We start from the raw sequence: 26287 nt of genomic DNA, 5'->3' as shown, positions 1-26287 counted from the left end.
ACCTGGGCAGTGGGGGTCATGGGACAATGGGCCAAATATTTGCTGAGGCATGAATGAATGGATGGATGAATTGGCACCCACAAATGCAGACAACATGAATTAGGTCCCCTCATCAGACTATGCCTCACTCTGCAGAGATGCCCAGGTAAATCCCCATCTCCCATGGGCACAGGATGCCCCCCATCTGCTGGCCAGCTCACCTCAGTCCCTCATGGTGCAATGCCACTCTCTGACAAAACGGCAGAAAACCACCCTGGCTGGGCCACCCCCCTAACTCCAGCCTCCACATATTCCTCCAGGTGACCCCACCTGCCTTCCTTGAGGGACATGCCCCCTTTTCAAGGGCACTGCCCCCCAAGATCTCTCCAGCCAGTCAGAACCTGTGGGAAGCTGGCTTGGGCTCCCTCTGAGATGATCAACTGCCTGACCTATGAATCACTGGCCCAATTTGGACTCCCTGTTGCCTCTGGAGAGAACAAGGTTTTCTGCCAAAGCCAACTGCAGAGAACTCCTCCCACCCCACCAGAGAAAAACCAACCCACTACTTTTAAGGAGCACAACAGGTTTTAAGGCAGGCAGTGTAAGGACCATGATGATGTTCTCTGCCATCCTGCTGCTCATTGTCCTCATTGGCGTCTTCCTCCTCTGGGGCCACCCTAGCTCCCAGGGGCACCTTCCCCCTGGACCCCGGCCTCTGCCCTTCCTGGGGAACATTCTGCAAATGGACCGAAAGGGCTTTCTCAAGTCCTTCCAGGCGGTGAGATGAAGAGGCAAAGGGGGTGGAAGCGGGGGTGGGGGTTGGGGTTGGATTGGGGGCTGGGCCACAGCTCACAGGCAGCCAGGGTGCCGGGGGACAATTGGGGTGGGATTTCACAGGCTGCCTTGGGGACTGTCTTCTTCCAGCCAGGAAGCTTAGGAGGGGCCCTGCTGGAAGCGATGCAGGCAAGGTTGCGGGAGAGAGAGAAATTCCGAGAGACGTGGGACTGAGCCGTGGTGTGTGTGGGATATGGGGAGTGTCTGGAATTCTCAAGTCCAAAGCTGGGAGGCTCTGGGCAAATTAAGAGAGGAAGGTGTGGGAGTTCCTGTCATGGCACAGTGGTTAACGAATCCGACGAGGAACCATGAGGCTGCGGGTTCGATCCCTGGCCCTGCTCAGTGGGTTAAGGATCTGGTGTTGCCGTGAGCTGTGGTGTAGGTTGCAGACGTGGCTCGGATCCCATGTTGCTGTGGCTCTGGCGTAGGCCAGCGGCTGCAGCTCTGATTCGATCCCTAGCCTGGGAACCTCCATATCCCGCGGGAACGGCTTTGGAAAAGACAAAAAGACCAAAAAAAAAAAATAAATAATAATAATAATAAATAAAAGAGGAGGGTGCTTGGGGCGAGGGCGAATGTGAGAGGCTTGGGGAAGTCTCTGCTCTTCCCTGATGGGGCTGCAGCCAGCAGGTGAGGCTTCCCTGGAGGCTGTGATCACGGGTGAGCGTGGAGACCCTTCTGTGGAGGCAGAGAGTCAGAGGAGAGGTTCGTCCAGGTGCAAAGGGTCCTAGGTCCCAGCCTTGTTAGAAGGATTTGGAAGCAAGTGATGACTCCCACCAGCCCCTGCCCTCTCTCACCCTCTCTCTCCCTCTCGCCAAATACGCAGTGAACTTGCAGGGTCATGGACCCCCAGAGCATCCTTGCAAGGTCTGTAGAGGAGACGTAGGGGCTCTGGAACTGGCAAAACATGTTTTGCCAAGATGTGTGCGGGAGTTCCCGCTGTGACTCAGCAGGTTCCCCTTGTGGCTCTTGCTGTCTGTCTGTCTCTGGGTTGTCACTGCTTCTGCCTCTGGGGTTTGTGAAGAGAAAATCCCTGCCTGCTGTCCGCTCCCTCTTCCCCCATCCACAACTCCACCTGCTTGGAGGGGGTGGGCAGGGGCTGTGGAGGAAGGCTGGGCTTCCAGGCAAAGGAGGCCCTGCCTGCAGGCTCACCCTGAGCAGAGCCTGGGACAAGGGCCTCCCCTCCATTGCAGGAGGCTGCCTAGCCCTGGGAGGGCCTGGAGGCAGGCCAGCCAGGGTGCAGGGCCGGGCTCCTCAGGGCAGCCCATGAGGAGGGGGAGGGGGAGGATGATGAGGGCAGAGGAGGAGGAGAGTCAAAAGAGCCACTGGCAGGGCCATGGGGCCCAGGTGCTGAGAACCTGGCCCAAGCCAGGGAAAGCAGGAAGCAGAGGTCATCTGAGCAGGTGGCTGCAGGCTGGGGAGGAGGCCAGGAGGGGCTTGGCCAGGGGTGGCTTTGATCCTGCCACTTGCTTTTCTCTCAGCCTCTCAGTCCCTCAACCCCTGCCCAGTCCAGTCAGCCCTAACCAGCCCCTAAGGCCCTCACAAGCCCATCAGCCCCACACCAGCCCCCTCAGCCCCCCACCAGCCACCTCAGCATCCACGTCTGCATTTTTCCATCTCGCAGTGTGACTTCACTTCTCCCTCTGTCTATGTCTCTCTTTCTCCCCTTCAGTCTCTGGCCTTCTGTGTTTCTCTCGCCGTCTCTCACTGTCTCTCCCCCTGCCCCTTGGCCACCTGGGTCTCGGAGTCTCTGTGTCTCTCCCTGTGGCTGAGATGCATTCACAGAGCCCTTACTCTGTGCCAAGCCCCCTGCCTGGTGGGTCTCATTTCCATTCTCGCAAGGACCCCGTCGAGAAAGTGCCTGCATTTTCCTGAGGAGGAGCCCTGGGGCTCAAAGAGCAGCAGACCCTTGCCTGAGGGTCTGGAGTGGCCGATAAATGAGGCAGCAGCTGAGGTTTTGCCATGGAGTTTGTCTGACTCTGACAGTTAGTGCTTTTTCTGACCCATGAGTACTTCTGAGAGTGTGCCCCCTCCGATCCTTGACCTGGGAGGTCCTCCAAAGAGGCTGGGAGTTGCTGTCAACTCCCGTCCCCCTTGGTGAGTTATTGACTGAGCACGTTAGCAAGGTAAAGGCCCTGAGAAGTCCTGCAGGGAAGAAGTCAGTTTGCCTGCCTTTAACCCAGCCTCTCTCTGCCTGAGTTCCCTGTAGAACCCTTGCCCTTAGAACTAACGGTCCTCTTCGGCCCCTCAGCCTTTCCATCTCCTTTTGTTTTAGCTTCTCGCTGTCTGCTCTCTCTCTGTGTGTCTCTGCAGCTCTCTCAGAAAGGAAGGAATGTCAAGTGGTTGAAATAGCAGGCTGGGGAACTAGACTAGGTTTGAGGCCCCTTTCTACCTCTGGATTGTCGTGAGGCCTTTGGCAAGATCTTGATCTCTCTGTTCGTCACCAACTCAATCTACAGAGAAGGATCAAGTGCATGAAGCACTTCATGCCTCCCCACCAGGGCCTCCTGGGCCTAGAATGAGGACCCAAGTTCAGTGCCAGGTCTCACAGCCCAACAGGAACCAAGACCTGGGTTCAGGAAAGTCCATGGTGGCATCTCTCCAAGGGCAGGAAGGTGCAGGCTCCACTCCTGCAAGAGCTGAAGAGACCCTGAGTCAGAGGAGTGTGACTGAGCTGCTGGGGTCAGAGTCCTGTGTCAGGCAGGAGGTTTGCATAACATTGCAGGAAAGCTGCCACCACCCTCTTTCTCTAGGAGAGATACAGAGAGAGGTGGAAAGCCAGGCCCAGGCCATGACAGGTGGACGTGGACACGGTCATTCACATATTGGGCAAAGGTGAACTGAGCCCACCAGTGGTGGGATGCTGGAGACAGATGCAAGCCCAGTGGGTCTGAAGTGGGGCTCCTGGAGCCCAGAGTCTAGAGGAGGCAGCAGAGTCACTGAGATCGAAAGAGACCCCCACAAAGAGGTTTTCAGTGAGGATCTGAGAGAAGTCCTGCACTGTGAAGCCAGAGCGGGAAGCAGGGAGAGGCCTGCGTGGCGCCGGTCAGAGCAGTCAGAGCTCTGCCAGCTCCACGTCCCTGCTCGGCCTCTTTGTCTCTCTCCTCCTGACCCCTCCACCGCCAAGTCCCTCCAGTTCCCTGTCCTGCCCCCATTCCCTTCCTCTCCCATTACTCCCAGCCATGGCTGTCAGAGAAGGGAGGGTGACGGAAGGCGGGCTGAGAGATGGGTGCTGCACGTCTGCACGCCCTAAAAGGACAGGGACTGGTTGACGGATGTGCACAGACACACGCTCACAGACACGGACACGAGCCACCATCACCACGAAGTCGCTAACACACCTTCAGGCATGAAACCATGTAAACACATAGAAGTCTGAACACATGCCAAAACATACACACGAGCACATGCAGACTCATGCTCAGAAACACACCTTGGCATGTTCACCCAAGTACAAGCACTCCTGCATGTGTATGAATCATGCATGCACACACTCATGTGGATGCTTTGGATCAACGTGTATGAGTTCAAACACACAAACAGGGCCAAATCCTAGGCGCATCGGCATGGGCTCATCACTCCTACAAAAGTAAGCCTGTCCCCACACACTCGTGTGCACCTTGGTATCTCTGCCAAGGTGTCTGTCCCAACATCTTGGAAGGGAGTGCGGAGGTGGGGAGATGAGCAGGTCACTTGTCTGCCAGGAGAGTAAGTATGGGTTCCTTAGCACCTCTCTTTGAAGTTGACACTCCTGGACGATGTCAGGGAATGGACGACGTTACATAACTGGGTAGGGAGGCAGGCTCGGGTTAAAAGGCTCGCCCAGAGGCGGCTATGGAGTGGAAGGCCAGCAGACCATGGCCATGGAGCACAGCCTGCTTCTTCTTCTTGGTCTGTTTATGGGACTCTTGCTTCTCCTGGCCAGAGGCCACCCAAAGGCCCATCACCCCCTCCCGCCAGGCCCCGTCCTCTGCCCTTCCTGGGGAACCTTCTGCAGATGGACAGAAGAGGCCCGCTCAAATCCTTCCTGAGGGTGAGATGCAGATGGATGGGGTCTGAGGGTGGCTCCCTGCCTCCGTACTGGGGGGTTCACTCATCCATCCTTCTAGGAGTGGGGTGGGTGTGGGGAAGTTGATGAGCGAGGGGCACAGAGGTGAAGCGTGGTGGGTGGTGGTCAGACAGCCCCAGGCATCCCTGCTCGGTGGGAGGTGTGTGGGCACTGTCCCTGGAGTGGACAGGTGGGCTTGAAGAGGCGCGTGGATGTGCACCTGGGAGGTAGAATTCCACACTCCTCTGCCCTCGTCTGCCAGCTGCCTGGGTGCCTGCTGGCCAAGGGAAGAAAGAGGAAAGGGGGTGGCGGCACCAAGCAAATAGATCTCTCCTCTGCCAACAAAAGGCAGCAAAGCGTGGCCCTGTCAGCACCAGAGAGTGGGGAGGGAGAGGGAGGGAGAGCAGGACAGGAGGGCAGTTGTGGAGTGCCTAGCAAAAATAAACATGCATGCGCTCAGATGGTAGCCAACACTGTGGGGTGTTTCCTAGGTCTCTAGCACTGCTTTCCAGGCCTGTTTCATGTTTGCTCATCTGTATACTTATTAATGGTGTCATCCAGACCCACGAGCCCCTCCTCCACAAGAGAGCTGGACCACTGATAAAAGCTTCCCACTGCCCTGGGCTCCTCTGTCCCCTTCGTACCCCCTTTGGGAATGAACACATTCCTAAATCTTGGCTTGTCCTCTTTTGATTTTAATACAGAGTGTTTCATCATGATGTGGAGGCCCCAGGTACATGTTATTTAGTTTTCCTTGTCCTCAGTGTGTCATCTGGGTATCCATCATGTTTGCATGTAAATACCAGGACTCCTCCACTCAGAATTAAGTGGCTAGGATTTACCTATACCTTGGTGGAAATGTACCAATTCTCGGTCCCAATAACCTTGTAGCTAGGGGAGGTGTTTTCTTCACCTCAGAGGAATGAAGAGTGAGGCTCAGTGGGGTGGGGGTGGGATGGGGGTGGGGCGGGGGGAGAGGCCCTTGTCCAAGGACACACACCTGGGATGTCACAGAGGGCAAGCTGGGGTTGAGCAAGGAGGTGCCTTCATCTCCTTCTTAGCCTGAAGCTGCCTAACAACTGGGGGATCCCTAAACCCTTTAGGAATGTGATTAAGGCTGTGGGTTCCCTCCCCTACAAATACCCACGTGCATTTTTGCATAACATTTTCCAGTTTCCAGAACCCCTAAATCGATTCCACAGACCTTGCAAGGATCCTCTGGGTGAGCACGACCCTGCATGTTCATTGCCTCTTTGGAGAGAGGGAGAGACAGGGCATGGCTAGTGGGTGTCATCAGTTGCTTCCAAATCCTTCTGACACGGGCTGGGACCTGGGACCCTTTGCTGCAGTGACTGCAGTGCTGGTACCTAGACAAACATTTCCTGGAGGAACCAAAACACAAAGAAACTGTAAGGGACTGAATATAAGTGTGTGTGTGTGTGCAGCTGAGGCAAATTAGAAGATTCAAAAACAATAACATCCCAACTGCCTCTTTGGAAAAGCCCAGAGCAAAAGCAGGATGTCGGGAGTAAAAGCAGGGCACTAGACATGCCCTCTGCACACAGCACCACCAGAGGGGTGGACAGACCACCGAAGCCACCCCTCTGGCCTCACTCTTGGATCCACCCCTACCCTTGCCCATATAAGGAACCAGTTCGCCCCCCTCCGTGAGCCAGTAAACAAGCAGGGGAACCAGCTTGTGGTTTTCACTACCCACCTCCACCCTGCCTGCTGCAGCAGGGGCCCCAGGAAAGCCCTGCCTGAATTTTCCTGACTGGCCTCTCAGCAGTTTCTGTTGCTTAAATTGGCCCAAAAGCCTGTTCAGTAACATTGCTGGAGTCAGACAGACACGGGCTCGCGTTCCAGATTCAACTGCTTCTCTTTGAAACTTAGCGTCTCTTCCATAGAATGAATTGCTGATGATAAGAAGGCAGCTCTCATAAGACCGTCGTGAGGACGAACCGGGATATGCACAGAGCCTGGTGTAGATAAACGCTCATTCGCTGGAGGTTAATTGGATCCACTCCTTCATTGTTCCACTCATTCTCTCTGCCGGGCACTCAGCTGGGCACTGGTGATGTGGCACGGGACAGGGCACACACAGTAAACAAGGAAATATTGTGTTGACACAAGCTATGATTCAAATGAAGCAGGGTAATGATGGGAGTTCCCGTTGTGGCTTAGAGGGTAAAGAACCCAACCATTATCCATGAGGATGAGAGCTCTGTCCCTGGCCTCACTCGGTGGGTTAAGGAACTGGTGTTGGCATGAGCTGTGGTGTAGATTGCAAGAGCAACCAGAGTCTGAGTTGCTGTGGCCGTGGCGTAGACTGGCGGCTGTAGCTCAGATTCGACCCCTAGCCTGGGAAACTCAATATGCTGCCAGTGGGGCACTTACAAAACATAAACAAACAAACAAACAAACCAGGGTGATATTTTAAGAAGTTGTGGGAGCTACTTTAGACTGAGTGGTATGGGAAAGGCTGTGTCTTGACTTGTTTCTGAGCAGACACCCTAAAAATGCAGGTAGAAGTTCCGAGAGAAAGACAGATGTAGATGCCGGAACCCTGAAGCAGGAGCAAGCTTAGCATGTCTGGGGGACATGGAGAAGGCTGGATCAGTGTGAGCAAAGGCGTGAGTGGGAGGAGAAGTCAGAGGGGTGCTGGGGCAACGTCACCCAGGGCTGTGTCAACCATGCTGGAGACCTGGGGTCCTATATTCAGGGCAGGGGGAGCCCTGGAGGGTTTGGAGCAGGTTAGGGATTGTCATTACTTTACATTTTGATGGGACTGCTCTGGTTTCAGGGTGGGGTGGGATGGGTGGTGAAAAGAAGGTAGGCAGCACAGGGAAAGGAAGTAGGGAGACCAGTGAGAAAGCTTAGCTAAGATCAGTGTGAGAGGTCTTTCCATGAAGTTAACCTTTTTATGATTTTAGGTCAACTCCTTATCAAATTTTTGCTGTTGTTGTTGTCTTTATAGGGCCGTACTCGAAGCATATAGAGGTTCCCAGGCTAGGGGTCAAATCGGAGCTCCAACTGTCAGCCTATACCACAGCCACAGCAACATGGGATGCGAGCCATGTCTGCAACCTACACTTCAGCTCACCGCAACGCTGCATCCTCAACACACCGAGCGAGGCCAGGGATGGAACCTGTGTCCTCATGAATGCTAGTCAGATTCATTTCCTCTGAGTCAGGACGGGAAATCCCTCTTTATGGAAACTCACCATCTAGGATCAAATGCACAAAGCCTAAGTATTCAGCTTGGTGAACTTTCTCTAATGAACATAGTCAGGTAATTGACACCCAGATCAGTAACGACATGGCCTGTCCCCAGAAACCCTCCTTAAGTCCCCCTTCCACTCATGACCCTCCCATTATGCAGACACCATAGGTTCCTATTTATCTAGTTTTGAACCTCATATCAACAGAATCATGACAAATAGAGTCCTCGGGATCATCAACGTTGCACCTGTGGGTTTCATTGCGGTTGTAGGTAGCTAGTTCTTTCTCATTGCTGCATACTGTTCCATGACAGCAACACACCATTACTTCTCTATTCTCTACCTACGGTTGCTGAGCATCTGTGACTCTCCTTGTTCTTCATCTTGCTGAACAAGTGTATACATCTCTGCTGGGTGTGTATCTGGGAGTAATGTTGCTAGTCACTGAGTGTACAGGCCTTCCAGCCTCAGTAAATGCTTCTGAACACGTTCCCTAGTGCCTCCCCTGATGGTACGACTTCTCAGATTTCAGGATCACCCCCAGAAGGCCATCTTTTCCCCTTCATGTCCCCCCAGACATGAAGGGGTGGGTGGTTTCTGGGTGGCACTCCAGGGAAATTGTCAGGAGGCAGAGAGAAGATACAGTAGGGTCACAGGAAGGATAATGTTTATTTTTTTTTTTTTAGTTGAGAAGCCAGGGAGAGCTGGCCAGACTCAACAGATAATCCTAGGCAGGGGAGGTTTTAGGGCTATTTAACTATCTGTACTGCTTCTCATGTGAGGGGGGCTGGGTCATGGATTAATCCTTTAGTGGCTGGGTCCTGGGAAGTGGGAAGGCAGGCTGGGGTGGAAGGTCTTGGGGCAGCGGCTAATTCCCAGTCTCTGCGGAAGTGCTTCCATGGTCTAACAACTGAGATGGTTCCTAAGGTGCATACTGACTAATGGCAACATTGGGCGTGGGTATATTGGCAGCTCCGAGAGAGATACGGGGATGTATTCACGGTGTACCTGGGGCCAAGGCCAGTGGTCATGATATGCGGGACAGAGGCCATCCGGGAGGCCCTGGTGGACCAGGCTGAGGCCTTCTCTGGCCGAGGGAAAATCGCTGTGTTGGAGCCAATCTTCCAGGGATATGGTAAGGCCCTCAGAGACGCCGAGAGGGGAGCAGGGGTGGAGGATGGGGATTGGGGAGGGTGTGTCTGGGAGGGGAGAAGAGGGGGTTTAGGGGGACCCAGAGTCTGTTTCCAACTTCCTCTGCATTCCAAGCCTCTCCTCAACCCCCAGGCGTGATCTTTTCCAACGGGGAACGTTGGAAGACCCTTCGGCGCTTCTCTCTGGCCACCATGAGGGACTTCGGCCTGGGAAAACGGAGCGTGGAGGAGCGGATTCAGGAGGAGGCCCAGTGTCTGGTGGAGGAGCTGCGGAAATCCCAGGGTGAGCCCGGGGCAGGGGCCGGCGAGAAATTGAGTGCGTCTGTGGGTGCACAGCAGCAGAAGGCAGAGGCATGTGTGTGGGCAGAGGAAGAGATGGAGAGATAGAGAGAGACAGCTCGCGAGGCCATCAGACAGAGGATGAGAGACAGAGAGAGGGGGCAGAGTTGGCAGAGCTGAGTAGGAGAGAAGCACGGGGAGCAGGAGAGATGCAGGGAGGTCAGTGTCAAGGACACCTCAAAGGCATCAACTCAGACATTAGCCTGTTATTACCGGGTTCAGGGAAACCAATGCATGGTTTGAGGTATGGAGCCCAGACCAATACAGGACTTCTGCAAAAAGAAGCAGAGGAGTTCCCTGGTGGCTCAGCAGGCCAAGGGTCTGGAGTTATCACTGTTGTGGTGCAAGTTGGATCCCTGGTCCTGGAACTTCTGTCTGCTGTGGGCATGGCACCCCCACCCTCAAGAAAAGAAAGCAGAGAAAACTGTAAATAGGACACACTTTGATTCCTGTTTTCATGGAATATTTCCTTCCATCCTTTCACTTTCAGTTCGCATGTGTCCCTAGAAGTGAAATAGGTCTCCTGAAGACAGCATATATATGGGTCTTGTTTTTGTATCCATTCAGTAAGTGTATGTCCTTTGGTTGTGGCGTTTAGTCCATTAACATTTAAGGTAATTATTGATTTGTATGTTATTGCCACTTTATTCATTGCTTTGGATTTGTTTTTGTTGCTCTTTTTTCTTCCCTTCTTCTCTTTTTCTCTCCTCTTGTGGTTTGATGACTATCTTTAGTGTTGTATTTGCGTTGATTTTTCTTATTTGTTTGTGTATCAATTGTAGATTTTTGGTTTGCAGTCATTCTGAAGTTTTCATATGAGTCTGTGTCCATACGAGTTTGTTTTATGCTGTTGGTCTCTTAATTGCAATGCATCTCCAGCGTCCTGCATTTGTAACCTCCTCTTCTCACGATTTCTGATTTTGGTGGCATAATTGTGTGTGGAAGATTTCGTATCTTTACCTCTATGCGTGAGCCCTGACATTTGTGGTATTTTTGTTTCTGGTTGCGGCCTTTTCTTTTCTGCCTAGAGAAGTTCCTTTAGTATGTGTTGTAAGGCTGGTTTAGTGTTGCTGAATTCTCTTAGCTTTTGCTTATCTGTAAAGCTTTTGATTTCTCCTTCAAATCTGAATGAAAGCCTTGCTGGGTAAAGTAATCTTGGTTGGAGGTTTTTTCCTTTCATCACGTTAAGTGTATCATGCCTTCCCTTCTGGCCTACAGAGTTTCTGCTGAAAAATCTGCCAATAACCTTGTATGTTATTTATTTCTTTTCCCTAGCTGCTTTCGATATTTTCTCTGTCTTTAATTTTGGTTGGTTTGTTTAGTATGTGCCTCGGGGTGTTCCTCCTTGGGTTTATTTTATATGGTACTCATTGCGCTTCCTGGGATTTGAGTGAGTGGTTTCTTTTCCATGGTAGGCAAGTTTTCGGCTATTATCTCTTCGAATCTTTTTTCTGTCCCTTTCTCTCTCTCTTCTCCTTCTGGCACCCCTATAATATGGATGTTGGTGCATTTAACATTGTCCCAGAGTTCTCTGAGACTCTCTTCATTTGTTTTCAATCTTTTTTTTCTTCTCTGTTCCACATCCGTGATTTCCACGAATCTGACCTCCACCTCGCTTATGTGTTCTTCTGCCTCCTGTATTCTGCTGTTGGCTGCTTCTAGTGAATTTTTTACTTCAGTTATTGTATTTTGCATCTATTCTTGCTTAAGTTTTATTTTTACTTATTTATTTATTTGTCTTTTTACCTTTTCTAGGGCTGCTCCTACAGCATATGGATGTTCCCAGGCTAGGGGTCTAATCCGAGCTGTAGCAGCCAGCCTATGCCACAGCCACAGCAACATGGGATCCGAGCTGTGACTGCAACCTACACCACAGCTCATGGCAATGCCGGGGATCCTTAACCCACTGGGCAAGGCCAGGGATCAAACCCGCAACCTCATGGTTCCTAGTCGGATTCGTTAACCACTGCGACACGATGGGAACTCCTCTTCTTGCTTAAGTTTTATATCTTGTATCTCTTTCCTCAGTGTTTCCTGGAAATTATCCATCTCTGCCTCCAGTTTATTTCCAATGTCTTACATCATCTTCAGCCTCAACAGTCTAAAAAGTCTTTCCTGAAGGCTGAGAATCCCCTGATCACTTAGCTGTTTTTTCTGGGTTTTTTCCTTTCTCCCTCATCTGAGTTATAGTTCTCCGTCTTTTCATTTTTATAGGTTTTTGGTGTGGTGACCTTCTTACAGATGATAGAGTTGTAGCCTCTCTTACTTCTGGTGTCTGTCCCCCTTGTGGCTAAAGTAGGTACGGGGGTGGGGTGGGGTGGGGTGGGGTGGGGTGGGGTGTGGTGGGGCTTGCTGTAGGCTTCCTGATGGGAGGGACTGATGCCTGCCCACTGGTAGGCGGAGCTGATTCCTATCCCTCTGGTGGGTGGGGCTTTGTCTCTGGGGGAGATTAGAGGTGGCTGTGTGCCTGGGGGGGAGAGGTCTTTAGGCAGCCTGTTTACTGAGGGGCGGGGCTGTGATCCCACCTGGATCATTGTTTGGCCTGGGGCTTCTCAGCACTGATGGGCAGGGCCAGATTTTCCCAAAATGGGCCCCTCCAGAGAAAGGCACTCTGCTGAATATTCCCAAGGGCTTTGCTTCCAATGTCCTTCCCCCACAACAAGCCACCTTCACTCCTGCTTTCCCAGGAGGTCCTCCAAGGACTGCAGTCAGGTCTGACCCAGATTTCTATGGAGACTTTGCTTTGCCCTGGGACCCAGTGCACGTGAAAGTGTGTGTGTGCCTTTTAAGAATGGGGTCTCCGTTTCCCCCAGTCCTGTGGAGTAGCGCTCCTGCGCACAAGCCCCACTGGCCTTTGATGCCAGATGCTCCTGGGGCTCTTTCTCTCAGTGCCAGATCCCCACACGTGGGACTCTGATGTGGGGCTCAGAATTCTCCTTCCTGTAGGTGAGTGTCTGTGAACCAGTTAGGGCTTCCAGTCTGTAGGGCTTCCCAGCTGGGAGGTATGAGGATGCTCAGATCACGTAATTGCCCCTCCTTGCTCTTGATGTGGTCTCCTCTTTGTCTTCTGGAGTCGGATATCTTTTTGAAAGTTTCTGGTCCATTTGGTTGAAGATTGCTCAGCATTTGGTGGTAGATTTTGTTGTTTTTAGGAGAGAAGTTGAGCTCCAGTCCTTCTATTCCTCCATCTCAATCCCATCTCCCCAACAGCACACATTTTGAGAAGGACACACTTGGTTTTCCTTTCTGTGCGTGCAGTGCTGGCGGGCTGGCAGTGATCAGGGCGGTCAGCTGGGTTTTTCTGCTCCTGGGAAGTGGGATGGGCACGTCTGGTTGGTTTTGGATTCCTCCTCCGATGTGTGTATGAGACATGGAGGCGACAGGGCCCCTTCTCAAGGGATATGGAGACATAAATGTCGAGGGAGGGGCAGAGACAGAGTCACAGGGAGCCACAGAGGAACACGGACCGAGGGACTGAGCAGAAAGACAGGCGGAGACGGGGTGATTTGGGCAGAGAGACAGAGAGGAAGAAAGAGACAGACGTGGCGGGATCAAGTCAAGGAGAGGAGCGACTTGGAGAAGCAGAAAGAAAATGAGGCACAGATAATTAGTGACAGGGGATTCCCGTTGTGGCTCAGCAGGTTAAGAACGCAACTAGTATCCATGGGGATGTGGGTTTGATCCCTGGCCACACTTACTGGGTCGAGGATCCAGCTCTGCCATTAGGTGTGGTGTAGGTTGCACAGGGGGCTGGGATCTGGCATTGCTGTGACTGTGGTGTAGACCGGCAGCTACAGTTCCAGTTCGACCCTTAGCCTGGGAACTTCCATATGCCACAGACGCAGCCTTATGAAGAGAAAACACTAGGGACAGACAGGTACGTGAAAGGGTCTGCAGGGGAACAGAGAAGAGGGACAGGTGAGACTCAGGGAGCAAGGCTGCATCCACCTGCCATTCCTGGGAACCCAGCTCCCCCTCCCTCCAACTGGGGCGAGCTTGGCACATACACACATCAACCAACAAGAGCAGAACAAATGCCCAGAGAGCAGAGCCCTCTAGAGGTAGGCAAAAGAAATGTGGTGGGGGAAGAAATAAGGGCCCAGGAGAACGGAGTTTCTTAAGTTGCACATGCAATCCATTGAACATTTGAACCTTCTTCACAGGGTCGAGTTGAGAAGGACGAAATAATACGTGCAGTGCTTAGAATAGGTCCTGGCACATCCGAGGGGCTGGCGAGTGTTCCCCAGGCATTTAATTCCTTCTCCCGTGACTCACGCCTCTTCCCACTAGGAGCCCTCCAGGACCCCACCTACTACTTCCACTCCAGCACTGCCAACATCATCTGCTCCATTGTCTTTGGAAAACGCTTCGCCTACAGAGATCCCGAGTTCCTGCAGCTGCTGGACTTACTGTTCCAGACCTTTCTGCTCATCAGCTCCTTTTCCAGCCAGGTCGGGGACATGCAGAGGGAAGGGCGGGGCTGGGGCGGACATCTGGGCGGGGGACAGGGGTGATCTGCTTTGGGAGACCGGAAGGGCAGCTTAGAGCTGGAAGAGGGGCAAAGACAACAGAGAGAGACAGGGACACTGAGCACTGAGACCCAGAGGGAGGGAGGGAGAGATGGTGAGACAGGGACTGAGACCAAGAGGAAGAAAGGGGAGTGATGGACGAGGCAGGAAGAGAAGGGGATTGAGAGGGAGAGAGAGAGAGACTTTCAAGCTCGCCATCCTTCCTTCCCTGGCTCCTCTGAGTCTCTGCCTCTGTCTTTGGAAAATCCCCTCACATGAAGAAATTCAAGGATGCTTTGAAAATTAGCCATCGTATTTCCTCATTTCCCCCCACTTCTCCTCCCTCTTTCTGTTTTTTTTTTTTTCCTTCTCCCCAGATTACCAAATAATATGCTCCTCTTTAAAACAAAATAATAGAGATTCTCTTTCTTAACTAATCTGGCAATACTCCTAATGCATATTAACGTAAAAAAAAAAAAATAAATCATTCTCAGCCAGGAGTGTAGGTTCACATGTTCGACTGTCACAAATACAAATCCCCATGACCTCCTACAGGAGAGTCTGACCTGAAAAATCTGGAAGGGGCTCCAAGTGCCCTCATCTGTGATGAGCCCAACAGGTGCTTTCAACCATCTGTTCCCACAGGGAATCATGGGAGAGAAAAGTCTGGAAGGAGATCTGCCCGACAGTTAACAATGGGTCCCTCTAGAAGCGGAGATGAAGGAGGAATGTTACATCGTGCTCTATATGTTTCTGCATTGTTCGCAGTTCTTTGAGACAAGTCAGGCATTATATTTCTCAACAGGCAAAGCAATAGAAAATGCTCCCCAGTAAACAAATAGTTCTAAGTGTTGAGCAGCTTCGCCTTGTGGAAGCCTCCCGTTATCAGCAAGGCAGATGTGAGAGGTGGAAAGAGGGAGAGAGAGGTTCGAGGAAGACAGATGAACTGGCGGATGTAAACAGAGGGAGGATGAGAAGGAGGCAGACGGAGATAGGGAGGGGTGGGGAAGACAGAGATGGAGAGAGGTGGGGACGAATCCGTGGGGAAGACCCGAGGATGAGGACGAAAGATGCACAAAGTGGAAAACGTGAGAAGACCACCTCAAAGGAGAAAGAGTCAGTGAGTGAGGGACTCTGTTATGGAGAAAGTGAGACAGAGCCGCAGAGAGACAGACACCCCACAGAAACAGAGAGCGATGGAGAGAGAGACAGAATCAGACAGAGACCGAGACACCCCAGAGATACACAGAGCGAAGCCAGAGACACAGGGGTCACTTTCAGAGAGCCTCACAGCCCCTTCTCTCCCCCAGCTGTTCGAGCTCTACTCCGCCTTCTTGAAGTACTTTCCAGGCTCACACAGGCAAATCTACAAAAACCTGCAGCAAGTCAATGCCTTCATTGGCCGCAGTGTGGAGAAGCACCGTGAAACCCTGGACCCCAGCGACCCCCGGGACCTCATCGACAGCTACCTGCTCCGCATGGACAAAGTGGGATTTGGCAGAGGGAGGGGGCGGGTGGAGAAAAAGATGCTGGGGGAGAAGAAGGGAGGGGAGGGGGGAGAAGAGGGAGGGAGAGAAACACAGACGATGGGGAGGGGAGATTGGGAAGCGAACAGAGAGGGAGATGAAATGGGGAAGCTGGTAGGCAGGTGAGAGAGACACAGAAAATACAGGACGAGGGGAAATACGGCCCCAGGTGCAAAGACCCACAGGGGCAGAAAGAGGCTGGGGAGGAAGGAAGAGAGACAAACAGATCAGATAGAGAGATCGCTAGAAACAGAGCAAGACACAGCCAAGAGAGACTGAGTCAAAGACAGACACCGTCTGTAGAAAATAGAGGGAAGTGAAGCAGACCAGATGGTTGGAGTTCCAGAAACAGGGGGAGGGACCCCAAGAGGTGCAAGTGCCTCAGAGCTCCTGCCTCCCCTGATGTGAACCCCATCCCTCTGGACCCAGGAGAAGTCCAACCCCAACAGCGAGTTCCACGAGCAGAACCTCATCCTCACTGTCCTTTCGCTCTTCTTTGCCGGCACCGAGACCACCAGCACCACTCTCCGCTATGGATTCCTGCTCATGCTCAAGTACCCCCACATCACAGGTGGGCAGGCTGGGGACAGTCGTTCAAGGGGGGATCTTCTTACACCGTTTAGTGCTGCGGCAATGGATCTGAGGGTCTTCTGTGAAGGCGAAGGCAGCTGTCCCCTCTTACACAGGAGCACCGCAGACTGTGAATGTCCCCCTCCCAGCCAACCCTGTCGGTGGATGGATGAATGAAGAATCTGTCAATCTCATTTGCCCCTTTTCCTCCATCACTTGAAGATGGACGCACCCATCCATGTACCTGCCCATTCATCCATCTGTCTGTTTTTTCACTGGTGAAATCACTGATAAAAAAAAAAAAAAAAAATCAAGAACATTTAGTTCTCGTCGTGGTGCGGCGGAAACGAATCCAACTAGGAACCATGAGGTTAGGGTTCAATACCTGGCCTCGCTCAGTGGGTTAAGAAACTGGCGTTGCCGTGAGCTGTGGTGTAGGTCGCAGACGAAGCTTGGGTCCCGGCGGCTACAGACCCCTAACCTGGGAACCTCCGTATGCCGTGGCCGTGGGCGTGGCCCTAAAAAGACAAAAAAAAAAAAAAAAAAAAAAAAAAAGAGAGAGAGAGAGAAAGAAATCACTGATATACTCTGAGTCTTTCATTCATCCCAGGAAATATGCTTTCATTCTTTTGCTGGAGGAGCTGCTTCATCTGTTGTTCCTTTGAAACAGCGATTCATTGAATGAATTGTTTTCCAGTGATTGCTTGGCTCGTTTCATTCCTGCATCTGTTTGCTTTTCTAAACCTACGTTACCTACCCTAATCCTTCCATCAGCTAGTCTATCAATTCATCCTTCATCCACCTCTCCTTTAACTTATTCATTTAAAAATTCACTCAGTTATTTGGGCTTGATTTATACATCTATCTTCTAACCTATCCAACCATGCTGATGATCTGCCTGAGACCTTTGCCTCCAATGTCCTTCCCCCGCAATGAGCCACTGTCTGTCACCCACCATTTCCCCGTGAGATCCTCCAGGAGGCAGGACTGACCCAGATTCCAATAAAGTCTCTGCTTTGCCCTGGGTGCCAGTGCACACGAGATCCTGTGTGTGCCTTTCCAGAGTGGAGTGTCCATTTCTCCCAGGGCCGTGGGGCTCCTGCACACAAGCCTTGCTGGCCCTTAACGCCAAATGCTGTGGGAGCGCCCCCTCCCACTGCCAGATCCCAAGGCATGGGAACCTGACGTGGGGCTCGGAACTCTCACTCCCGTGGGTGAGCCTCTTCAGTATAAGTTTCTTTCCAGTCTCTGGGCAGCCCACCTCCGGGGGTATAGGGTTGGGTATACCGTGTAATCGCCTCTCCTACCATCTTGATGTGCCTCCTATTTGTTTTCTGGAGTAGGGTGCCTTTTTTGGATGTTTCCAGTCTATTTTGTTGAAGGTTGTTGAGCAGTTGGTTGTTTGCATGAAGGAAGGTGAGCTCCGGTCCTTCTGCTCGGCCATCTTAATCCCATCTGCTCTTATATTCCAGAGGACCTAGCACAGTGCCTCATCTGTTTTTTTGTTTCGTTTTGTTTTGTTTTGTTTTGTTTTGTTTTGTCTTTCTTTTTTAGGGCCGCACCCGCGGCATATGGAGGGTCCCAGGCTAGGGAGTCAGATTGGAGCTATAGCCGCCGGCCTACGCCAGAGCCACAGCAACGCGGGATCCGTGCCACATCTGCGACCTACACCACAGCTCACGGCAACAGCGGATCCTTAACTCACTGAGCGAGGCCAGGGATCGAACCCGCAACCTCATGGTTCCTAGTTGGATTCGTTAACCAGTGAGCCACGATGGGAACTCCCTCATCTGTTTGATACACACACTAAATATCAGTTAATTTTCTTTCTTTTTTCACAAGATGATTTTTATTTTTCACCACCATAGCTGGTTTATGGTATTCTGTCAATTTTCTACTGTACAGCAAGGTGACCCAGTCCTACATACATATATACATTCTTTTTCTCACATTATCATGCTCCATCATAAGTGGCTAGAGATAGTTCCCAGTGCTATCCAGCAGGATCTCATTGTTATCACGGTTAACTCTCTACTAACGTTAGAGGAGGATTTTTCACAGGTTCATCACCTGTGAGTTCTTCGACTGAAAGCTGAAAGTCTATCCAAAAGTGTGGTGCACATACATATGTGTGTGTGTTCACATGTGGGGAGAGAATCCATAACATTCGTTACATACCAGTGGGGGAGAATTCCAGTAGTTTTCACTCTTCCAGCCCCACCTGAAGCTGGTCACTCTAAGGGGTGTCAGTGAGCTAACCCTCTCCTGTAGGCTTTTTCCTGTCTCACTGGCCCTTAGGAGACAGTGGGATGGAAGCAGTGCCCCTGCAAAGAGCCTCTTTATTTTTTTTTATTTTACTTTTTTTTTTTTTTTTTTTTTTGGCTTTTTGCAATTTCTTGAGCTGCTCCCAAGGCATATGGAGGTTCCCAGGCTAGGGGTCTAATCCAAGCTGTAGCCGGCAGCCTACACCAGGGCCACAGCAACGTGGGATCCGAGCTGTGTCTGCAACCTACACCACAGCTCACGGCAACGCCGGATCCCCAACCCACTGAGCAAGGCCAGGGATCCAACTCGCAACCTCATGGTTCCTTGTCGGATTCGTTAACCACTGAGCCACAATGGGAACTCCCAAACAGCCTCTTTAAATGAGCTCCCTGGTCCCATTCTTCTGTGCAGAGAGAATCCACAAGGAGATCGACCGGGTGATTGGTTCTCATCGACCTCCAGCCTTGGACGACAGAGCCAAGATGCCATACATGGATGCGGTCATTCATGAGATGCAGAGATTTGGGGACCTCATCCCCATGGGTGTTCCCCACACGGTCACTAAAGACACTCACTTCCGAGGGTACCTCCTCCCCAAGGTATGTCAGCCCACTGGGCTCCCCCATCAAACTCGAGTGTGCCTCCTGGGTTGCTGGGTTCTCTTAATCTCCAAAATGACCTCTTCTTGGCTTTATCACTCAGTCTTGTTTCATTCTGGGGGCATGGGGTGGGGTGGGGGAGGTTTGGTGATGTCCTCTAATCTCGTGACCTTTCTTCAGGGCACAGAAGTCTATCCCATCCTGACCTCTGCTCTCCATGACCCACGTTACTTTGAAAACCCAGAGGCCTTCAACCCTGACCACTTTCTGGATGCCACTGGGGCCCTGAAGAAAAATGACGCTTTTATGCCCTTCTCCATAGGTAAGCTGGACCTGCATTCCAGAGGGCAGGTGCCACCCCCTCCTTGAGACAAGCAAGGAGAGGTCTCTGTTTGTTGAGCAGTTCGTCTGTGCCAGTTGCTTTTCCTGCCTTAACCCGTCTCATCTTCACCGCATCCCAGTGGCGGCTTGAGAAGTGACATCACCTCCCAAAGCTGGCCCTGGGCAAGGATTTTTAAGCTTGCTGCACGTTGGTATGAAATATCTGTTGAGCGCTACGCTGAGCCCAGTACTTTGTTGAGGGCTGAAGAGAAAGCATCAGGGAAGTCACAGAGAGACACAGTTTCCCACCCAGGAAATTGTAGTCCAGCAGGGCAGCTGGGCATGAATCGTATGGTCAAAAGATTGTATCTACTTCAATGAATGAATGTTTGCAGTGTGCTTAGAACTGCTTGGCTAAAGGAAGTGCTCAGGGATTTCCCTGGTGGCCCATTGGTTAAGAATCTAGCATTGTCACAGGTGGGGCGCGGGTTCAATCTCTGGCTCTGGAACTTCCCTATGCCATTGGCTCAGCCAAAAGAAGGAAAGAAAGAAAAGAAAGAAAGGGGTTGTAGGGGCAGCTTTTATTCATCTAAAAGGAATCTTAAGTAAGATGAGTGCTCTACAGGGGGCTTTGGGAGCACAAAAGAGGAACATGCACCATGCTTGGTGTGTCTGTGAGGAAAAGCTTACCTAAAGCTGTGGCTTCTAAGCTAAGACATCACAGGTGAGTATCAATCAGCCACTGGAAAGAGGGTTTCATCACAAGGCAGAGCAAGGGCAGAGCCTCAAGGTGGAGACAGAGGGCTCACGTGAGCACCTAGCACTCAGGAAGACTGGGGTTTCAGGGAGAGGTTGAAGAGCTCAGCTGCCATGGTCTTGACAGCTGGGGGAGTCTGGATTTATCCTGCTGGGCCTGGTGAGGTGGGGTGGGTCTTGACCTGCTCTGACTTGGCTCTGTCCCCATTCCCCATTCCTTGGCCCCACCCAAAGAAAAACCCAATGCCCAGGGATCTCCTCCTTTTGTTAATGTCCAGGGCGCTTGGCCTTCTTAATCAATAGACATTGCTAAGAGGCCATTCGGGCAAATTCAGGCAAAAAACCTGGGGCCTCTGCTGCAGCAGGGGGGAGCCAACAAGCGTTCCCGTCCTGGCTTGCTTGCCCCCCTGGAGGGGGGCGAGCTGATTCCACATGTGGAGCAAGGGCAGTGGTGGATGCATTTGTGGGCCCAAGAGTCAGGGCAGAGGGGTGGCTTAGATGGTCTGCCCACGCATTTGGTGGTGTGATGTGCAGGGGGCATGCATGGTCTCCTGCTTTTGCTTTCAGCTCATCAGAAGTGGCAGTTGGGTTTTTAGTTTTTCTGTATCCTCTTGCTAATGATGTGTCCCAGCTGCTCCTGTGCACCGTATATTTAGCCCCTTACAGTTTCTTTGTGTTTCATTGCTGGAGGAGATGTTTTTCTAGGTGCAAACATCGTAGCCACTGCGGCAAAGGGTCCCAGTCTCGCCCTGGGAGGAAGGTGGACCCCGGCACCAGTCCTTAGTCTTGAATTGCACCAGCGACTTGAGGGACCCAGGGCCCCTGGCTCTGCCCAGTGCGATGGGCTCCTCCCTCATTTCATTTCAGGGAGAGGCAGGGCACCTGTGGGGTGAGGGGCGAGGATCCAGTTCTCCATTCGATAGCTCTGCGCTAAGTTTAGAGAGAGGCAGAGGTGGGGTCAATACAGACAGAGACAGGCTGACAGATAAGGATAGTGAGTGAGAAACAGAGAGAGAGATTGAGAACAAGGAAGACCCAGAGGGAGAGAGACAGGAGAGAGTGTGGTAGAAAGAGACCGAGAGTGAAGTGAGATAATAAATGGTGGAGGTGAAGGAGGAAGGGATGGAGGAGGAAGAGAGGGAGCAGAAGAGGGAGGGAAGCAGAGGAAGACAGAGAGAGAGACAGGAGAGGGTGACACCAGTACTCAAGAAGAAACACCGAGGGGAGAACAGGGAACGATGGAGGGAGATGAAAAATGAGAGTTGCCAAGAGAATCAGATCCAGACAGACAGAGACAGGGAGTGAAAAAGACTGAAGAATGCAGAAAATCATGAGAAAAACAGAGACAGAGAAAGAGTGTCTGGCAGGAGATATAGACACGCTGGCGCACAGTCTGGGTGCCCGACACAGAGTGTTGCCAAACAAACCAGAATGACAAGAGTTTGGCACAGAGCAAGTGTTATTGCAGGGTCATGCAAAGAGACAGGTGGCTCCTGTCCCCACCTCTCCCACCCCCCCATCCCAAACAACACCGAAATTGCAAAGCCTGTTTCAAGCCAAGGTGAGGGAGGGGCTTCAGTTGATAGCTGCAAAATTTGGGGGCAGAAATCCTGTTCTTGCAGCTGGCCATAGAGGCCGGGTCACCAAGTTTCTGTAAACATCCAGGAAGATACATGTTGTAGTTCAGCGAGTTGCTAAAGCAGGGATGTGGGGAAAGGGTCCTGCTCAGTTACAGGCAGAGAAAAAGGCCGAGGCAGATGGCCATGAGGGGAGAGAAAGCAAGAGCCAAAAGATGTCTTGCCAAGGGGTGTCCAGTTGGAGTGTCCCAGGGATGTGGAGGTCGGGGTGGAAGGGAGGAAGCCGGATCAAGCTGTCCTGGAAAGTGCCTGGTTGCAGAACCAGTCAGAAGAGACCAACCAGCTGGGAGCTGTGACCCGAGCATGGCTAAGCTCCTGTGTACCAACCTCTGCATGTGCCTCAAAGACGCAGACGCGTTCTCCTACACCTGCGTGCAGACGCAGTCCAGCGACTAGGAAGGCTTAGGAAATGCCTGGAAACCCCTCCTTGAAAGGGTCTTGCCAAGGGTGTCAGCTTGCAGAATAAGAACCAGGCAGTAAAGGGAGAGAAGGGGCCAGTGTCTCTGCCTGTGTGGGGGCTCCCTGTGTCCCTGGTTCTCTCCAAGCCCTTGGTTTAGAACTGTGGGGGCTGGAGGGAGGGGCGGTCCTTCCGTCTCTGAGCATGTGATGGAAGCCTTAGACTCCTCTCCGGTGCGGGTCAGTCCTGGGCGCAATTGTATATTCCATTCAGCATTTTCCAGGACACCTGAAGCCCATGGTGCTCAGGCTGAGATAAGAAGAAAACCGAGAGACGCACAAACACACACAGTCCAGATACACACCTCACAAACACAGCATCACCGTGTACACCCGGAAACAAACACAAGGTGCTAACTTCACTTACAGCATCCTTACTACGGGCAGGTGTTATTCAAGCATTTTAACAAGCACTAATGTCCTTATCCTCATAGTAGCCTTACGATGTAGAGACGACTCCTCTTACATCAGGCATGGGGGACTTGAAAATATGAAGTTGGGATTTCCCATTGTGGTTCAGCGGGTTAAGAGCCCTTCTCTGTATCTGAGGATGCGGGTTCAATCCCTGGCCTTGCTCAGTTTGTTATGGATCCAGCTTTGCCGCGAGCTGTGGTGTAGCTGCAGATGTGGCTTGGATCTGGCGTGGCTGTGGCTGTGGTGTAGTTTGGCAGCTGCAGCTCCGATTTGACCCCTAGCCTGGGAACTTCATATGCTGTGGGTGTGGCCCGAAATAGGGAAAAAAGAAAGAAAGAAAGAGGTCGGAAATATGCACACACCTGGATGTGGAGGCAGACGCACAGACCCCTGGGCACACACACACATACACAAAGACACATCCAGGCCCAAGTGGCTGCTTATACTCTGCGGGGCCACAGAACCCTTTAGAAAGCTAGCAGGAGCTACGGAGTCTTTCCTGGGAAAATTGTGCAAGGCACATCCACCCAACGATTTGCACCTGCTTTCACAGGGCTTGGGGTTCCTCTAAGCCCCCACCCGAACTGCAGGTCAAAGGCCAGTCCCATGCAAACCTATTGCAATGGACACAAGTGTCTGGGCTTTGGGAGGTGACAGGGCAAGGAACGTGCATTCACCCCCGTGTCCACACTGTCACCCTCTGTGTCCACAGGCAAGCGCATTTGTCTTGGGGAAGGCCTGGCCCGCACCGAATTATTCCTCTTCTTCACCACCATCCTCCAGAACTTCTCCGTGGCCAGCCCCGTGGCTCCGGAGGACATCGACCTGACACCCCAGGCTGTTGGGGTGGGCACAGTGCCCCCGCCCTACCAGATCCAGTTCCTGCCCCGCCAAAGAGGCTGAGGGAAGGGGGTCCAGGGATTCCAGGGTCATGCGCGTCCCCACCTCTGTGGAGAAGGGCCCCTTGCCCCGCTGCCTCTCTCCCGCCTCTGAGAGACGTGCTGGACACCTGCCTCTTTCCCTTGCTCACATGCCTCCCTCGTAGGAATGTCCTGTCTGCAGCCTAACCTCCTTCCGTCCTTCCGCAGCTCTTCTGAAGCCTCACAGAGGTCTATTCCTTTCCCCTGTTAACAGAATTCCAAAAGGGGTGTATGTGTAGAACGTGGAGCTAAGGAGTTCCCTGATGGCTCGGCAGTTAAGGACCCGGCTTGTTCACGGATGTGGCACAAGTCCAATCCCCGGCCCACGCCATCCGTGTGGTCCAAAAATAAAGGAAAGGGAAGAAACTGAGGCTAAAAGGGGAAACTTAGCTCAGGCTCTTTCTGCAGCTCTGCCTCCCAGGCCACAGCTCTCCCCGAGTGACTTGTCCCTTTCTCAGAACAGCCCCAGGGTCCTTTTCTCAACTCCTTGGGCTCCATGATCTGGGCATACACCATGTCCCTTGGGTCTTCTCCCCAAAGGCCCACGGGGTGGGGACAGTGATCATGCCCATCTTGCAGATGAGTAAACAGAGCCCGAGAAATGGCCAGAGATGACCACGGTCACAGGCTTAGTGAGGACAGAAGCAGTGCCCATGCTGTCTCCTTGGCTCTCGAAGGCAAAGCCCTACGGCTCCTTCCCGCCACCCACCCCAGCCTATATTTTGAAATTAAGGTGAAATTCCCATGGGATCACGAACCATTTTAGATGTGTCATGTCGTGGCATTCAGTCCCTGCATGTGATGGGCCATCGCCGTCTCCCTCTAGACCCAAACATGCTCATCAGCCAGAAGGAAACCCCAGACCCATGAGCAGTCACTCCCCATCCTCCCTCCCCCAGCCCCTGGCCACACCAAACCCTTTCCTTCTCTGTGGATTTGCCGATTCCGCCCTTTTCACCTCAATGGAGCGTACAGTGTGTGGCGGTTGCTGTCTGGCTTCTTTTGCGTCTCGTGAGGGTTTGGAGGCTCATCTATGTGGTCCACAGCCCAGTCCTCCCTCATCCTCATCTGACTCCCCCCACTTCCTCCCTCGATGATGGGCCTTCAGCCCACCACCCCTGGGCAGTGTGCCTCTACCCTGAGCCCTTGGAGTCCCTGATGTTCCCCTCCTGGTGTCCCAACTCAAATAAACATCTGAGACCTCGCCTCCAGGGGTCAGGCTGTGACTCCTGCCAGCTTGCATGTGATCCACGTATTGTCTGAGGCTGTCCAGGTCAAAGCTTGCTTTCCCGGTGGGTGGGAGGGTCCCCTTGTCAGAGAAGGAGGAGAAAGTGTGCTTTATTTGATGGTTGTTAGCTCATCGTTGCCAAATTCTTAGAGAAGGTTGGACCTCCGCTGGTGTCCTGCTCGCTGGAGTCCTGCCTCGGGTAGTGGACACCACAGTGGCCGCTCAGACCTCCTTCATGACTGTGACATTGACTCCCAGTTCCTGGGAGTGTCTGCTGCTGACGGCTCAGACCTAATCCCTTTCCAAGAATTGCCTTTGGTCCAAGGGAGCTACTGGGCCCCCATCAGCGCTCCTCTCCAGGGAAAGCCACAGCCAACCACGGTTGATTCAGGAGTAGGAAATCAGCCCCCAGCTCCAGTTTGGGACAGCTTTGTGGGGCACCATGGTCCCAGAGCTCCCTGTGGGACCAACGGGGTCCTCTGTGTAGCCATGTCACAGCCCACTGACACCTGCTGCTCCATCCTGCTATCCCAGCTTCCCCACAGGGGTCACTCCCTAGAGCTTCCCCAGGAAAACCCCTGTGTGCACATCTCCAGCTCAGGCTCTGTTTCTAGGAAACTGCCCCAAGACACTCCGTGCTCATAGTGGTGTGCGCAGACCTGGGACTTGTCTCTCCAGGCAATTCGAGGGCCAAACACGGTCTCCCAGGAGCCCCATCTCTCCTTCGTGGTGACAGACACAAATGTCTTACTGGGACCAGAGCCGACAGACACTTCCCTATATTTATATACACTGTGCAACTGTCATGGGGTGGGGGGAGCGTGACTTCTGAGCCAGATCTGAAGGCGAGGAGAGAGTGAGCTACGTGGCTCTCTGAGGTAGAGGCATGGCAGGCAGGGAGATCAGCCAGAGCAAAGGCCTTGAGGTGAGAGAAGCAAGGAATATGCAAGGAAAGTGAATAGACCAAGAGTGTTGGAGTGGGAGTTCCCATTGTGGCTGAAGGGGTTAAGAACCCAAAAGCATTCATAAGGATGTGGGATGGATCCCAGACCCCTCTCAATGGGTGAAGGATCTGGCATTGCCACAAGCTGCGAGTGGTGTATGTTGCAAATGGAGCTCAAATCCAGCATTGCTGTGGCTGTGGCACAGGCCAGTAACTGCAGCTCTGATTCGATCCTTCCACCAGGAACTTCCGTGTGCTACAGGTACACCCTTAAAAGAAAGAGTGCTGAAGTGAGCTAGGAAGAGGGTGTAGGAGATGAGGTCAAAGATGGGGATTGGAGGAAAGATTACAAAGCGTTCCAGAGTGAGAAGGGAGCCAAGGAGGGGCTTTGTGCAGAGAAGGGATGTGACCTAACAGTTTTTATAAGACCACCCTCCTTTGGTGTTAGCAATAGACATCTGGTTGTAAAAATAATCAAAATTGCTTGGAGTTCCCACTGTGGCACAGTGGGTTAAGAATCCAACTGCAGTGGCTCTGTGTAGTAGGTGGCAGCGGTGGCTCGGATTCAGTCC

At 52.4% G+C, this 26287-nt stretch overlaps 1 protein-coding gene across 2 annotated transcripts; it reads left to right on the top strand.

Annotated features, from left to right (window-relative positions):
* The first annotated feature begins 552 nt into the window (after positions 1-552).
* CYP2B6B (cytochrome P450 family 2 subfamily B member 6B) lies at positions 553-24769 on the top strand. 2 transcript variants are annotated; one of them, NM_214413.1, is given in 9 exon segments: positions 571-757; positions 9055-9217; positions 9367-9516; positions 13863-14023; positions 15391-15567; positions 16036-16177; positions 18853-19040; positions 19221-19362; positions 23337-24769. In NM_214413.1, coding segments are annotated over 9 exon segments (1482 nt in total). In that variant the 5' UTR covers positions 571-589; the 3' UTR covers positions 23528-24769.
* The last annotated feature ends 1518 nt before the right edge of the window (positions 24770-26287 follow it).

This window comes from Sus scrofa, chromosome 6 (assembly GCF_054392235.1).
Source record: "Sus scrofa isolate SSC_HxYL_T2T_F1_AM1 chromosome 6, Sscrofa_HxYL_maternal_Yorkshire_Landrace_v2.0, whole genome shotgun sequence".
In the NCBI taxonomy this organism is placed as follows: Eukaryota; Metazoa; Chordata; class Mammalia; order Artiodactyla; family Suidae; genus Sus; species Sus scrofa.
The sequence above is the reverse complement of the archived record's forward strand: the minus strand, read 5'-3'. Positions and strand labels throughout refer to the sequence as shown.